Source organism: Narcine bancroftii, chromosome 4 (assembly GCF_036971445.1).
Source record: "Narcine bancroftii isolate sNarBan1 chromosome 4, sNarBan1.hap1, whole genome shotgun sequence".
Taxonomy (NCBI): Eukaryota; Metazoa; Chordata; class Chondrichthyes; order Torpediniformes; family Narcinidae; genus Narcine; species Narcine bancroftii.
Window position 1 is genome coordinate 213,928,055 of NC_091472.1, and position 15,781 is coordinate 213,943,835.

General features: G+C 45.3%; 1 protein-coding gene across 5 annotated transcripts in view; it reads left to right on the forward strand.

Moving 5' to 3' along the window:
* Positions 1-15,781, forward strand: part of LOC138761575 (partitioning defective 3 homolog B-like) — a 1,428,627-nt gene that overhangs the window by 748,566 nt on the left and 664,280 nt on the right. For all 5 annotated transcript variants that reach the window (XM_069933904.1, XM_069933905.1, XM_069933906.1 and 2 more), the window contains one exon: positions 9,014-9,119. In XM_069933904.1, coding sequence (XP_069790005.1) covers positions 9,014-9,119 — 106 coding nt within the window. The remainder of the gene's footprint in view (positions 1-9,013; positions 9,120-15,781) is intronic.

Genomic DNA, 15,781 nt, shown 5'->3' on the forward strand with positions numbered 1-15,781 from the left:
GCCCAAGCCCCTCGGCTTCAGCCTACACAATGAAAGATAGCCTGATGTCGGTTAATCATTTTACACTTACTCCAGGAGTGAAGCTGGTGACTGTTGGACCAGTCAGTGTTGCGCCAGTGCCTGGGTGACATGCGGTGGTTTCTGGCAGCATGAATATTTGCAGTGTTTGTGAGGAGGGTACTCCAAAATATCAGTGTCCAGCCTGTCACCTGCATTATGTGAACAACGGGAGGGGTGCGCGGCCGGCGTGGAGCAAGGGTCAGCGGGGGTAGCAAGGCCTGTGGCGGGGAGCGTGGGTGTAGCCCGGGCCCATGGCGGGGCAAGGTCAGGAGCGCCCTTACTAAAGCTTAGTCTAGGGCCCAAGTGATAGTTAATCTGTTACGGATTATAAATATTAGTCAGCACACGATGACCCTGCAGCCCCTTGAATATTATTCTTTATGGAGCAATTTATACACACCTGAGAGTTCACAGAAAACAACACCATTACAGCTCCAGCAACCCAGGTTTGAAGCCGGCACTGTCAGTAAGGAGTTTGTACATTCTCCTTGTGTCTGTGTGGGTTTCCTCCGAGGGCTCCAGTTTCCTCACGTGTTCTAAAGACGTGTGGGGTATGCAAACTAATTGGTCACATTGGTGTATTTGGGCGGCACGAGGTTCTGGGCTTGTTAATGTGCTGTATCTCTGAATTAAATTAAAATCTGTGAAAAAACTTAAAATCTAACCTTATGCTCTACTGGAATGCGAGCCAAGGTTTATATGTAGAGTTGATCCTGCATTCACAGCCTCTGCCGCAGAGATAGGATGCGATCCACTATGAACAGTGGGCTCCTTATAAATTGAACTGGACTTCAAAGTGCATTCCTTGTGTTGAAAACTCCCAATGCAGTTGATTTGCTTCATTTACTCTTGTTGAGTTGCTACCATTCCTTAATGGAATAAAATTGAGTCAGGGACAACAGATCAGGGAATCTTTAGTTATGATGGGTTATGATCTGATGTTACTTTAAAGACTAGTAGAAATAGCTTCAGTTAATCTTTAATAGCTCAGGTATGTGGTCAGTTATCTCAGATTTCAGATTTATTGTCAGAGTACATATGTGACATCACATACATCCCTGAGATTCCTTTTCCTGTGGACTAGGCAGAATTACTACTTTTTGGTAGTGCATAAAAACTGTACTCAACATATACATTTAAACAAATAAAGAACTTTAAACAGATTACAAATCTAAAAAAACTAACTGCAATACAGAGAGAATAAAAAAATCAATAAAGCAAGAGTCCTTAAATGAGTCCCTGATTGAGTTTGTGGTTGAGGAGACTGATGGTGGAGAGGTAGCAGCTGTCCCTGAACCTGGTCATGCGAGTCTTGTGGCATGCATACCTTTTTCCTGATGGCAGCAGCGAGAACTGAGCGGGTGCTGGGTGGTGTGGATCCTTGATGATTGCTGCTGCTCTCCAACGGCAGCGTTCCGTTCCCTCTCCCATCAGAGCAGCCCCCCTTCCCCTTCCCTTTCCTCTACCATCAGAGCAACACCCTAACCCCTTCCCTTCCCCCTCCTAACAGAGCTACCCCTCCCCTCATTACTTCACAGTTTTTTTTCTGTCCTACCCTCCCAGTTGTATCCACCTCTTACTTATTACCTATGTACCCTTCCCTTGCCCCTTCGAACCTCCTAGGCGCCTGTCTGTTTTTTGCTTGAGTAAGGGCTTTGGCCTGAAACTTTGGTTCCCCTTTACTTCCTATTGATGCTGCGTGTCCTGCTGAGTGTCTCCATCATATATGTCACAATGTCGCGATAACTTTCAATGGCTATATACCTTATCCAATCACCATTTTCCTATCAGCATGTCACTAATACATAAAATGTAATAGTAAACGAAATGTGCCAACTTTTGCTTTCCGTAAAGGCAAGCAAAGAGTCACCATGAGCATTGCCCAGCCCCAACAATAAGTGAAAGAAAGACAAGAGACGCTGAGTGTCTGTGGATTCACCTCCAGCCCTCCCGTAGCCGCTGCAGGTGTGCAGACTCCTGTTAGATCTATTGGCAACCTGAGCTCCAGATCCAATCCTTCAACAAGATCAGGAGATCCTCAGCACCTGAGGCCCTCTGGGAGCCCTTCTTGCCGTTGGCACCCTCTCGAATCCTTGTTCCGATACCTTGTCCCACAGGCCAGTCTCCAGCAGCCTGTGTAAGTCCTTCAACCGCAGGTCAGCACTGTCCGCAGCCTGCATGGGCCCTTTAGCTGCTGTCCGAACCCCTTTGCTGGTCCACTGCCTTGTGCCTCTGAACCCCTTGTCAGTGTGCTGCCTGGGTCACATTCCCTGTCGAATTGTTCCAGGCTTCTTATTCTCCATGGGGTGTGTTCTCCCGGGAGTCTTCAACAAGGCAAAAATTTATTGAATTGTGTGAAGAAATTTGCTTAATTTTTCAGTTTCATGGAAATATTCCAGTAGGCTTCCTGCTGGAAAATTCCCAGTGAGACTGATGACGAAGTGTAAAGTTGCACAAAGCCTATTAACTTTCATTGAGATTAGGACATGGGGCTGGATATCTTTTTCTGTGTTTAAATTTTTTTTTAAGCGGGGACACAGATTGAAGATAATTGGCAGATGAACCAGAGGGGAGAATATTGTTGCGATGAGGAATGGCCTCTCTTAAACATGATGGAAACCCTTTCAGTTGTAGCTGCATAAAAAGATGGACAAATAAAAACAAGAGAAAAACATTACATTGCTACGAGGGAGATATGGTGTCTTGGCTCTATGTTATTCCTTTATTAATGTAGTTAAATCTCAAGATGTTTTGCTGAATGGTTATCAAGGAAACAAAATTGATGTGGAACTGTGTAGTGGTTAGCTATTACAGTGCCAGCAACCAAATCCACTGCTATCGGTAAAGAGTTTGTACAATCTCCCTGTAACTTGCGTGGGTTTCTCCCTGTTGTTCTGGTTCACTCCCATCTGCCAAAGATCAACAGGGTTAGTAGGTTCATTAGTCATATGGGTGTATTTGGCAGAGTGGCCTGTTACCGAAAACCACAGAAATGCTGGAGGAACCCAGCAGGTCTTGCAGTGTCCATAGGAGGTGAAGGTACATTATCAACATTTTGGGCCTGAGCCCTTCCTCAAGCAGGCAGATGCTGAATTAGAAGTAAAATGCAAAAGTCTGCAGTCTGAGGTCATGGACAGACATTTGAGTAAGGACAATCCCACCATGTACTATCGTAAGACCACTTATAGGAGCATAGGAAGTAGGAACAGGAGTAGGGCAAAAATGGCCCATCGAGCTTGCTCCGCCATTCAATATGATCATGGCTGATCTAATTTATGACCTAACTCCACCTACCTGCCTTCTCTCCATATCCCCTAATTCCTCTATCATGTAAAAATTTATCTAACCGAATTTTAAATATGTTTAATGAGGCAGCCTCAACCACTTCCCTGGTTAGAGAATTCCAAACATTCACTACTCTTATAAACTGGAGGAACACCTAATTTTCCCTCTGGGCATACTCCAGCCAAATGGCATTAACATTGACTTTTCTGGTACCCCTCGCTCCATTCCCTTCCCCCTGTCAGCTCTCCACCCCCTTCCCTCTCTGTTGACCCAGCCATCCCTCCTCCCCTTGATCGTTCTTCACCCACAATTTCCTGCCTTTGCAACCTTGCCTCCCCCTTGCCCTTTTAATCGGATGCTGACCTATTTGCCATAACTTGATGAACAGCTCAAGCCCGAAACATCAGTTTATGTATTTTTATCTTTGCTATGTAAGCTACACTGTTTGACCTGCTGAGTTTCTCCAGCACTGTGCTTTTACCTGCCTGAATTGAAAGACCAGTGAAAAGGGGAGGGGAAGAGTCCAGACCAACAGGCAAAAGGTGTTAATTGGATATAAGGTGAGAATTGACTAGGGAAGGGGAGTTATTTGTGGCTCTGTGAAAGAAGACAGAAGGAAAAAGGGGGGGAGGAGAGAGCTGGGGGAAAGGGCACATAGGAAAAGATGAGGGTAAGAGGTTGCCAGAATCCAGAGAGGTCAATATTAATGCCATCTGGTTAGAGGGTGCAGAGATGGAGAGTAAGATGGGTGGTCTCAGTCTGGCAATGCATGGGACCTTTTACCATCTCGATCTCTTCAATTAAATTTCAAGATTCAAGAGTCAATTTATTGTCATGAAATAAAGACGGTGCAATATTACACAAAAAATATTTTTGTCTGCCATAAGGCATACAAATTTCCCATTGACAGCAACTGCCTGAAGCGCCTCTTACAGTCAGAGAAAGCAAAGCAAAAGAGAGTTCCCCCCAGAATCCCCACGTGTCCATGGATTCGCCTCCAGTGCTCCCGCAGTCTCCGCACAGAGTCCAGTCCAAACCAGCAGGAGCCTGAGCTCCAGATCCAAACCTCCAACATGATCAGGAACCCCCACTAACGCCCTCTGCACCTTCTCTCATCCCAGTCCTGATACATAATCCCCTTGAGACAGTCTTGAGCCAGTCACCAGCAGTCCGCAGCCCAGTGTGAATCCCTTGACCACAGTTGCCAGCATCCCACATCCTGCATGGGTTCCTTGCCTCGAATTGGCCACACCCTGCCACCCGTGTGTTCTTCAGCCTCAAATCCTCCCACTGATGCACAACCATGGTCACCATCCCGTGGGACGTCTCCACTGCTTCTCCTTCAAAAAAAAGGGGGGGGGCTGGTCTCCTCATTTTCTGGTTCCCTGTCCCGGTCCTCTGCTTCCCCGTATTCTGTAATCCCTTGTGGCTGATCATAGGTGCCACCATCTTGGGTGCAAACTCTGCAGTTGAAGTATTTTTTAAATAAAAAACCATGTCAGCTCCATTTACAGGCCGGTTAAAACCAGTATGGAACTGATGGTAGTCAGACTATGCAGTTGGACCCCTGCAGGAGTTCTGTGACTCCGTTCCCTGCTCTCCACGGGTCTGCACCAGCAATGCTGTTACAGTAGCTTTGGTCGCACCGCCATTTTACCTTAAATACGAGGCAGGTGACTAAAGGCTGGCATCTTACAGTACGAAGAAGTCATGAGGCTGAGGATACAAATAACCTCCCAAGAATGTTGGGAAACAGAGACTAATGCAAGGGAGGAACTGAAAGAAATCAGTATCTCTAAGGACATGGTCTTGGGGAAATTGATGGGATTGAAGGCAGATAAATCCCAAGGGTCTGATAATCTACATCCTAGGGTACTCAAGGAAGTGGCCATTCAGATAGCAGATGCTTTAAGAATTATTTTCCAGAACTCGATAGACTCAGGATCAGTACCCATGGATTGGAGGGTAGCTAATGTTATCCCACTATTTAAAAAGGGGGGTAGAGAAAAAGCGGGGAATTATCGGCCGATGAGCCTTACATCAGTAGTGGGGAAAATGATGGAATCATTATTAAGGATGTAATAGCGGAGCATATGACTAGCAGAGAAGGGATCGGACGGAATCAACATGGATTTACAAAAGGTAAATCGTGCTTGACAAATCTATTGGAATTCTTTGAGATGGTGACAGGTAAAATAGATGGGGGAGAGCCAGTGGATGTGGTGTACCTGGACTTCCAAAAGGCCTTTGATAAGGTCCCGCATAAACGACTGGCTTACAAAATCAAGCCTCATGGGATTGGGGGCAAAGTATTGATGTGGATTGAGAACTGGCTGGCAGGTAGAAGACAGAGAGTTGGGATAAATGGCTCGTTTTCTGAGTGGCAGGCGGTGACCAGTGGGGTACCACAGGGATCTGTACTGGGACCCCAGCTGTTCACAATTTACATTAATGATCTGGATGAGGGGATTGGATGTAATATCTCCAAATTTGCAGATGACACTAAGCTAGGAGGGGTTGTGTGCACAGAAGAGGGGGTCAGGAAGCAATAAATTGAGGGACTGGGCAGATACATGGCAAATGCACTACAATGTGGATAAATGTGAGGTTATCCACTTTGGTAATACAAACCGGAGGGCAGATTACTATTTGAATGGCAATAGATTAAGAGATGGGGAAGTGCAGAGAGACCTAGGGGTACTTGTACACCAGTCTCTGAAGGCGAGCATGCAGGTACAGCAGGCGGTTAAAAAGGCAAATGGTATGTTGGCATCATATCAAGAGGGTTTGAGTATAGGAACAAGGATACCTTACTGCAGCTGTACAGGGCCTTGGTGAGACCACATCTGGAGTTTTGTGTGCAGTTTTGGTCACCTTATCTAAGGAAGGATGCTCTTGCAATGGAGGGAGTGCAGAGGTGATTCACCTGGCTGATACCTGGAATGGCAGAAATGACTTATGAGGAAAGATTGCGCAAATTGGGATTGTACTCGCTGGAGTTTAGAAGATTGAGAGGGGATCTCAGAGAGACATATAAAATTCTGGCAGGACTGGACAGAATGGATGCAGATGGGATGTTTCCAATGATGGGAAAATCCAGAACCCGGGGCCATGGTTTGAAGATAATAGGGAAACCTTTTAGGACCGAGATGAGGAGGAATTTCTTTACCCAGAGGGTGGTGAATCTGTGGAATTCATTGCCACAGAGGGCAGTAGAGGCAGGTTCATTAAATATATTTAAGAGGGAATTAGATATATTTCTTCAGTATAAGGGTATTAAAGGTTACGGAGAGAAGGCGGGGATGGGGTACTGAACTTTAAGATCAGCCATGATGTTGTTGAATGGCGGAGCAGGCTCGAAGGGTCGAATGACCTACTCCTGCTCCTATCTTCTATGTTTCTATGTGCAAGTTTGAAAGCTAATGGCCTCAACAATTGAAGTCACGGTTGCCAAATGCTGAAGTATTTCACATCAGGCGCGAAAGAGGACAGAGTTGGAGGAACATAAATAATCTGCAGGTTGATGCAGATGGACTGACAGCCAGAGAAAAGAAGCTAAGGGATGCTACATGGAAGAGTTCAAAATGAGAATTTTAAAGTTGATGTATTACTTCACAAAGTGCCAGGAGACTGTTTACACAGTAAGCATCTTGGATTCCTGTCTGATGCAGAAACTGTTACCAGAGACAGAGTTGGGATTTGTGGCAGTTCTTATGAATTGTTAGCACAATGCTATTACAGCGCCAGTGACCTGGGATCAAATCTGACGCTGACTGGAAGGAGTTCTCCCCATGTCTCCATGGGTTTCCTCTGGGTGCTCCTGTTTCCTCCCACCCTTCAAAACGTATAGGGATTTTAGGCCTTAATTGTGGGTATTTCGGTGGAATGGTATTGTGGGGCAGAAGGGCCTGTTACCGTGCTCTACCTCTGGAAATAATCTACATGGGAGAAGTTTTAGGGGGTGGGAAGACTGGAATACTTTTCCTTTGGAATTTCACAATGATATTACAATGATGCAAACTTGGGTCATGTTTGAATTTTAAAAATGAAACCACAAGCATCTTGGTCAAGCTTTTTTTTAAACATAAAATACGTGATAATATTCACTCCTGTGAGTTCTTATCATGCAGCTTCTGATGGAAGTCCTTGATCTTGGTTCGTTATTAGTGTGCATTCTGTCATTTCTGAGGTTTTGTCAGGATCAAGCTGAATGGACATTCTTGGAATTTTGCTCATGATGCCTATGAAATTGACCAGCTGAACAGACATGTTCATTGGTCAGAATCATTCCAACCCTTGTGTCCCTCTACCCACTTCTCCCTACTCTCATAACCATTCCTTCCCTTCTACCCTCCTCCTACCCCACACTCCTAACATCACTCATTTTCTCTTCTCCTCTATTTTTCTCCCACTCTCCCTCTCTGTCCCTCTTCTCCTACTCTCTCTCTCCTACCTGCTCCCATTTTCCCTTCCCCACATTCCTTCCTCACTCTCTCTCTCTGCTTCTCTGCTCTCCTCCATTCTCTGTCCTCCCCACTCTCCCATTCCTACTTCCCTCATATTCCCTCCTCTCTGTTCCTCCGCTGTCCCTATTGTCTCTCCTCCCCATCTCTTTTCTCCCTTCCCCCCACATTCCCTCCACTCTCCACCATTCTCTGTTCTCCCTACTTTTCCATTCTCCGTCCTCCCTACTCTCCATTCCCCCTCCCCTCGCATTCCCACCTCACTCTCCCATTTTCCCTCTCCCCACATTCCCTCCCCACTCTCCCTGCTGCTACACTCCTCCTTATTCTGTCTCCCCTAGTCTTCTATTTTCCCTCTTCCACATTCCCTCACTCGCTCTGCTCCTCCACATTCTCCTTCCTCTCCCCCACTCTGCCTTTTCTTTCATTCTCCCTCTCCCCCTCGCTCTCTTTCCTTTTCCTCCTTTCTCCCTGCATTTCCCCCTTCTTTCTCTCAACTTCCTTCCATCCCCTTCAGGCCCCATCTATGACACCCACCTTGCAACCCCCTTTCATGCTGTTTTTTTTCCATCTCTTCCCATACTTCCTCAATGTCACTTTCACATCTTTTGCTCTCAGCTGGGGATTATTTAAAGGAAAATCATTGGAATTTTAACCTCCTGGCCATTCCCATGAGTTAATTTTTCTGGCCATTAAAAGCCTGCAAATCTTCAGGAGAGAATGAGAAAACACATAGTTGAAATTTTAAAAAAATTCAAACTGAGTTTGCTGTCATTTTTCATCACACGCCTTTCCCTGTTTATACTAATTTAAGACAATGCAATGTGTTATTGTGCAGCTTTGGCATGTGTGGACTCTAAAATAAGAAATGATAATTTAACAATGAATTGAATAATATTCAAGATGCAATCTTCCTAAAATTATTTGGAGATCTTGAATCCAACATTGGCTAATCTGATCTTAAAAAGTTGCTATGGAAACAGCGATAGCTACCAGACCAAGTCAGCTCTGTATGCCTCAGCTTTTGAGGGCATTTTGTCAAGTTTAAAGAATGACAATTGGTCCACGTGCTGTGTTGCTGTCAGTTACCAAACTGTGAATGTTGGATACAAAAAATTGATTTAATCAGAAAAACGGCTTTGTTGAAAATTACGCGCATGAATGCAATTTGATTGAAGTCTGAAAAATGTGTTTTGTATTCACAGGATCACTCAGAGATTGGTGGTCTACAGATACACAGTGCTCACAGAGGTAACAGTCCTAGCCAAATACATGCTCCATCACCTGATCCTCGAGAGAGGGACGTGTTAGGTAAGACTGGAACCATGGAAATGACTTGTTTTATTCTATGTGCTGGGGAAACTGCAGGTTACGCAACGTTCATCATATGCCTTTCTGTCCCTATTGTCTCTTGGAATTTTGAAGGGCCTGTTACCGTGCTCTGTCTCATGATGCGTATGAAATTGACCAGCTGAACAGACAGCTTGAACAATGAACATTCAGCTTCAAAGTGAAGGGTAAAATGTTTTTGGCCTGAGCCCCGATACCTGACGAAGGACCCATGCACAAAGTGTTGGTTACCCTTTGCTTCCCATGGCCACTGTGTGTCCTGCTGAGTTTCTCCAGCACATCTGTGTATTGCTCCTGATCCTAGCGTCAGCACTTTCCTGTTTTATCCCATGTTCTCGCAGTTCCAAGGAAAAGTTCAATTTGGGAATCTCCCATACATAGCCATGTCTACGTGTTACTGCACTTATGTATGTAGGTTGCATAGACTGGGTTGGTGTTGCACTCAGGTTTGAAGATTACTTTGATTCAAGATTCTTTTATTGTCACGTAATAGAACAAGATGTAATATTACACAAGATTTCCTTTAGTCTACCATAAGGCAGACAGAGATTTGCCAAAAGCAAGAAATTACCTGGCACCCCTTATAGTCAGAGAAGAGGAAGCAAAACAGAGCCTCCCCAGAGTCGGTGAGTCTCCATGGATTCATCTCCAGCACTCCCGCAGCCACACAGCCGCCAGTCCAAACCGTCAGCACCCGAGCTCGAGATGGAAACCTCTGACACCATTAAGAAGCCCCCAGTGCCCTCAACACACTCCCACATCCTGGTTCTGATACTTGTTCAACCAGTCTCGAGAAGTCCGGAGCCTGGTGTGAATCCCTTGCCCATGGTTTCCAGCAGTCTGTAGCCTGCATGGGTTCCTTGCCTCGAGTCACCATCAGTCTGTGTGTACTTCAGAAGCAGAGCCTCTCGCTGGTCCTCCACCATGTGCACTGTCCCGTAGGGTCGTCTCCTCTACCTCTCCTTTTCAAACAAGGGTGGTCTCCCCTTTTTACTGGCGCCCTGAGCCAGTCCTCTGCAACCCCTCGAGGCTGCTGCTGCTGCATCTGGGGTCCAGACCCTGCAGTCACAGGATTTTAAAGTAAATCATCCAGCTCCTTTAATGGGTCATTTAAATTTGTACGGAGCCAACGGCAGTTGGATTGGCCAGCTGGATCCCAAAGGGAGTGTTATGTCTCCAGTCCCTGTTCTCATAGGTCCGCACCAGCAGCAGTGCTGCGGTTACAGAAGCCCCAGCAGCACTGCCATTTTTTTCTTTTTCCATTCAGGGATGGTGGATGTTGTTGACAGGGACAGCATCTATTATCCATTCTTTAATACCTCATGACCTGAGTGGCACACTGGATTGTTACACAGGAAAGAGTCATTGGTGGGTCTGGAGTCACATGTCAACTAGAGCATTGGCGGGCCAGATGAGATTCTGTAATGATATTGTTTCCTCCTCACTTTTGTTGTTTCGAGTCCTTTATTCCAGACGTGGAATTCCAGTAATTTAATTACAATCCAATCAGCTGTCTGGGATGTTTGAGGAGGTTAAGCAGAGGAAGAGAGATGGTATTTTCCAACAGGTACGGTGGATCAGAGGATATGGCCTTTAGAACAAAGAACATTTAATAATACAGCCCAATATAGGTCCTTCGAACCTTGATGTTGTGATGATCCATATATTCCTTAAAATAAGTACTAAGTCCTCCCTTCCCCGTAACTGTCTATTTCTCTTCCATCCATGTTTCTGTCTAGGAGTATCTTAAATGCTCCTGTTTCAGCCCCCACCAATGTCCCAGCAAGGCATTCCAGGCACCCACAACTCTCTGCGTAAAAAACCTACCCCTCATGTCTCCCCTAAACTTCCCTCCCTTCACTTTGCACATTTCCTCTGATATTTGCTGTTCCTGTCTGGGAAACAGGTGCTGACTGTCCACCCTATCTGTGCCTCTCATTATCTTGTAAACCTCTATTAAGTCTCCTCTCATCCTTCTGCACTCCATAAGATTTGTTTTCCAGTCCAGGTACCATCCTGGTAAATCTCCTCTGCATTCTCTCCATAGCTTCCACATCTTTCCTGTAATGAGGTGACCAGAACTGAACACAATACTTTAAGTGTGGAGTCAGCCGAGATTTGTAGAGTTGTAACATGACCCCTCTACTCCTGAAGTCAATCCCCCTGTTAATGAAGCCCAGCATCCCAAAGGCCTTCTTTAACTATCCTATCAACCAGTGCAGTGAGTGACCTTGAGAGTTGTAAGGATTTGGACCCCAAGGTCCCTCTATTCATCCACATTCTTAAATAACTGACCATTAACCCTGCATTCAACCTTCTGGTTTGTCCTTCAAAAATGCATCACCTAACACTTATCTGGATTGAACTCCATCTGCCACTTTTTAGCCGAACACTGCATCCTGTCTGTATCCTTTTGTAACCTTCGACAAGCCATCCACAGCTCCTTCAACCTTCGTATCATCCACAAACTTACTGACCCATCCTTCCGCCTCTTCATCCATGCCATTTTTAAAGATCAGGGGTCACAGAACAGATCCTTGCAGAACTCCACTAGTCACCGACTTCCAGGCAGAATACTTTCCTTCCACTACTACTTTCTACCTGGAAACCAACTTTTTATCCACACAGCCAAGGTTCCACTGATCCTGTGCCTCAAGACTTTTTAATAAGTCTCTCATGGGGGACCTTGTTAAGTGCCTTACTAAAATCCATGTAGACCACACCTACCATCCTACTACCCTCATCAATTTCTTTTGTTACCTCCTCAAAAAACTCATTTAGGCTCTTGAAGCACAACCTTCCCCTCACAAAGCCATGTGGACTATCCCTGAGTAGACTGTACTCCTCCAAATGCTCACAGATCCTATCCTTCAGAATCCTCTCCAATAGTTTGCACACCACTGACGGAAGACTATAATTCCCAGGATTCGCCCTATTACCTTTTTTAAACAAGGGGACTACATTTGCAAGTCTCCAATCCTCTGGCACCACCTCTGCGGTGAAAGAGGATTCAAAGATCATAGCTACTGCCCCAGCTATCTCTTCTCTCATTTCCCACAGCAACCAGAGGTATATCACGTTCTTCCCCAGGGACTTATTAGTCTTAATGTTTTTAAGAAGATGGAACACTTCTTCTTTGTTCATCTCAACGCTTTCCAGCACAGAAGCCTGTTCTGTTTCGACCTCACCTCATTTTCATTTAGGACCTTCCCAACCTACACACGGAACATCTTGGGGTTTCTCCTTGTCATGCCCCCTTTGAGCTTTCCTAAGCTCCTTCTTGGCTACCATATATTTTTCATGAGCCCTTCCTGTTTCCTTTTTCCTATATCTAATGTATGCTTCCTTTTTCCTCTTGACTAGCTACGTCACCAGTTTCGTCAATCATGGTTCCCTTTCCCTGCCACCCAGTGGGATAAACCTATCTTGAACCCAGCAGAAGTGGGCCCTACAACTTCCTCCACAGTAATTCTGTGCTTTATCCCTTGAACATCAGTTTCCAATTTACTCTCTCTAGTTCCTGCCTCATCCTATCATAATTAGCCCTTCCCCAAATAAGCACATTCCCATTTTGTCTGCTTTTATCCTTTTCCATGGCTATCTTAAAGCTCAGGGAGTTGTGGTCACTGTCACCAAAATTCTTTCCCACCGAGAGGTCCGCCTCCTGACCAGGTTCATTACCCAGAATTAGATCCAGTATGGTCTCTCCTCTCATCGGCTGGTCCACATACTGTGTCAGGAATCATTGTTGTACACACCTGTCAAATTCAGCCCCATCTATCCCTCTTGCAGTCAGGTGCCAGTCAATATTAGGATGTTGAAATCACTCATAACTACAACCCTGTATTTTCCGACACCATTCCAAAATCTCCCTGTGTAGTGAGGTCACTATGGCTCCAGCTAGGTTATAGCTCTTGGTTTATAGCCCTAAGGCTGTAGCTCTAATCCACAGGAAAAGAAAGACACACACCAGTCAACTGTATTCGACACTGAGTTTATTCAGTGGCAGCTCTGCCTTTAATAGTCAGCTTGGCCGCGTCACCACCAGGTTGTGACTTGAGCGGGCTGGCTGCCAATTGGTTACCTCAGATCCCCAGGCCCCAATTGGGGCTCCTGTGATCCACCAGTGATGATTGGCCAGTTTCACTGCTCTGCTGGTGGCCTATGGTAACGGGCGTTTCAGCCCACACAATGCTTTGCCGGTCATCGCATTTGACGGCCATTTCCTGTATCAGCCTGAGGCGTAGACCTCGGCCCACTACACCTGCTTATTTGCTCCCTGGTGTCCTTCATTATGAGGATTTGAATTCAGGACTGAAGACTGTGATAGTATTGGACTTTACTGAGACCACATGTGGAAAGGATGTCCCTTCTCATGGAGGGAGTCCAGTGAAGGTTGATGAAACTGATTCCAAGGATGGCAGGTTTGGGAGGATTAGGCCTTCATTCTGTAGAGTTTAAAAACAAACAAGGTGAGATGTGATTGAAATTTCCAAAGTTCTTTCTGGGCTTGGTTGGAGTAAAGAAGGGAATTATATGTAATCTGATCATTCTCTAAAACAAGCATAACCATGCATAGCAGAGAACAGGCCCTTCGGCGTAACTCATTGATACTGACCATGATGATGCTCTGGGCTTGTCTTATTTGCTGCATTTGGTCCACATCCTTCTAAGCCCTTCCTGTGCATAGATGCACCCAAATATCTTTTGAATGTCAAAATCGTTCCAACGTCTATAGTTTCCTCTGGCAGCTCCATAAACCCTGCCTCTTCCTGTATTAATTTTGTTAACCTCTGTATGGCAAGCTTGAATAGTTGCATTTTAGAGACGTCTAAGCACGTAGATGTTGCAAGTTCACCAATTTGCAGACCACATCTCTGGTGAAAATCAAAGAAAAAAAACTTCAGATACTGGAAATCTGAAATGAAACAGATAATGCTGGAAACACACAACAGGTCAGGTCACATCTGTTTCCAGCATTTCTGTTTTTATTACCTGCAGACCTGTTCACTGTGTGATTTCTGCACCAAATCATAACTTCATTCCTGCGTTGCCAAGAGACCAGAAATGATCTTCTAAGTAGCCAGAGAAACACAAACTGTGATGCTTGATATGTTTCTATATTGTAAAGGAAGAAAGGGAGATTCTTTCTGGGAACCTTCCTTGAGAAGAATTTGTGGGTACAGTCAGAAGCAGGATGGTTTGTTGAAGAGATGTTGCTTGATGGATCATAGAAGCTTCAACCTCTTCCATCAATGAAAAGTTGGAGGGACTCAGCAGGTCAGGCAGCATCCAATGGCAGAATTGATCTGTCAAAGGTTTGGGTCAGGACCCTTCATCAAGACTAAATTAAGAAAGGGTAAAATCAATCATATCAAGAACCTACTGAATTGCTTGGAGACCTCCTGAATCTTCTCTGCACTACAGAAAGCCTCATGGGCTACAGGAGGCCACTCAGGAAGAGGTGAGCCATTGGCTTCTTAATATAAATACAGGGCTGGCATGGTTCGCATAGCGGTTAGCACAAAACTACTACAGTGCCACCGACCTGGGTTCAAGAGTGGCACTGTCTGTAAGGAGTCTGACATTCTCACTTCCCCATTCTGTACCCTTGTTAACATGTCTGTCCTTGGTCTCATGAACTGCCAGACTGAGACCACCTGTAAATTGGAGGAACTACATCTCATTTTCCACCTCGGCACCCTCCAACCAGATGGCATTAACATCAACTTCTCCAGTTTCCATTAAACCTCGCCTCCCATTCTTCTTCCCCCCAGCTCTCTTTTTCTCCCCCTCTCTCCCTCCCTCCCCCTTTTCCCAAAATCAATTATCATATGCAATTAACAACTTTTGTTGACGGGCTCCTCCCCTGCCAGTCTATTCTGATACCTTCCTGTTCTTTCCTTATTCCTTGAAGAAGGCCTCAGGCCCAAAATGCTGGTTGCTGAGATTCTCCAGCATTTTTGTTTGTCTTTACTACAATCACAGTGCCTACAGACTTTTGTGTTTCACTGCATGGATTTTCCCTAGGTGTTCCGAGTTCCTCCCACCTTCAAAAACGTGCGAGGGTCATAGGCTAATTGGAGTATTTGGGGGGCACATGCTTGTGGGATGGAAGGGCCTATTACCATGATGTACGTCTAAATTTAAATTTAAAATACACAGGCAGTCCCCGGGTTCCATTACCTAGGTCTGTCTTTAACTCAAATTTGTATTTAAGTTGGAACAAGTACATATGGTCCTTATTTAGTGTCAGTCAAATGTTTATCTTAATAATTAATATATATAGTATATATTTTACCTTTCTATGCATGTAAAACACTTAAGAAACACTTCCAAATACATTATCACATCTTAAACAAGTTGGGCTCCCAGCAGGAGTGGGGACGTCAGGCTCCCAGCAGGAGCGAGGACGTTAGGTTCCCAGCAGGAGCAGAGCCCCAGGGGAAAACCCACACAGATACAGGGAGAACGTACAAATGCTTTACAGACAGCATGGGATTCGAACCCTGGTTCCATTCGCTGGTGTTGCGTTAACCTAAGAATTAAAAATATTCATTTTAGTTTAAATCAAGAATTGTCCAAGCAAGTTGCAGATCCCATTTGCTGACGAGCATCCAAAT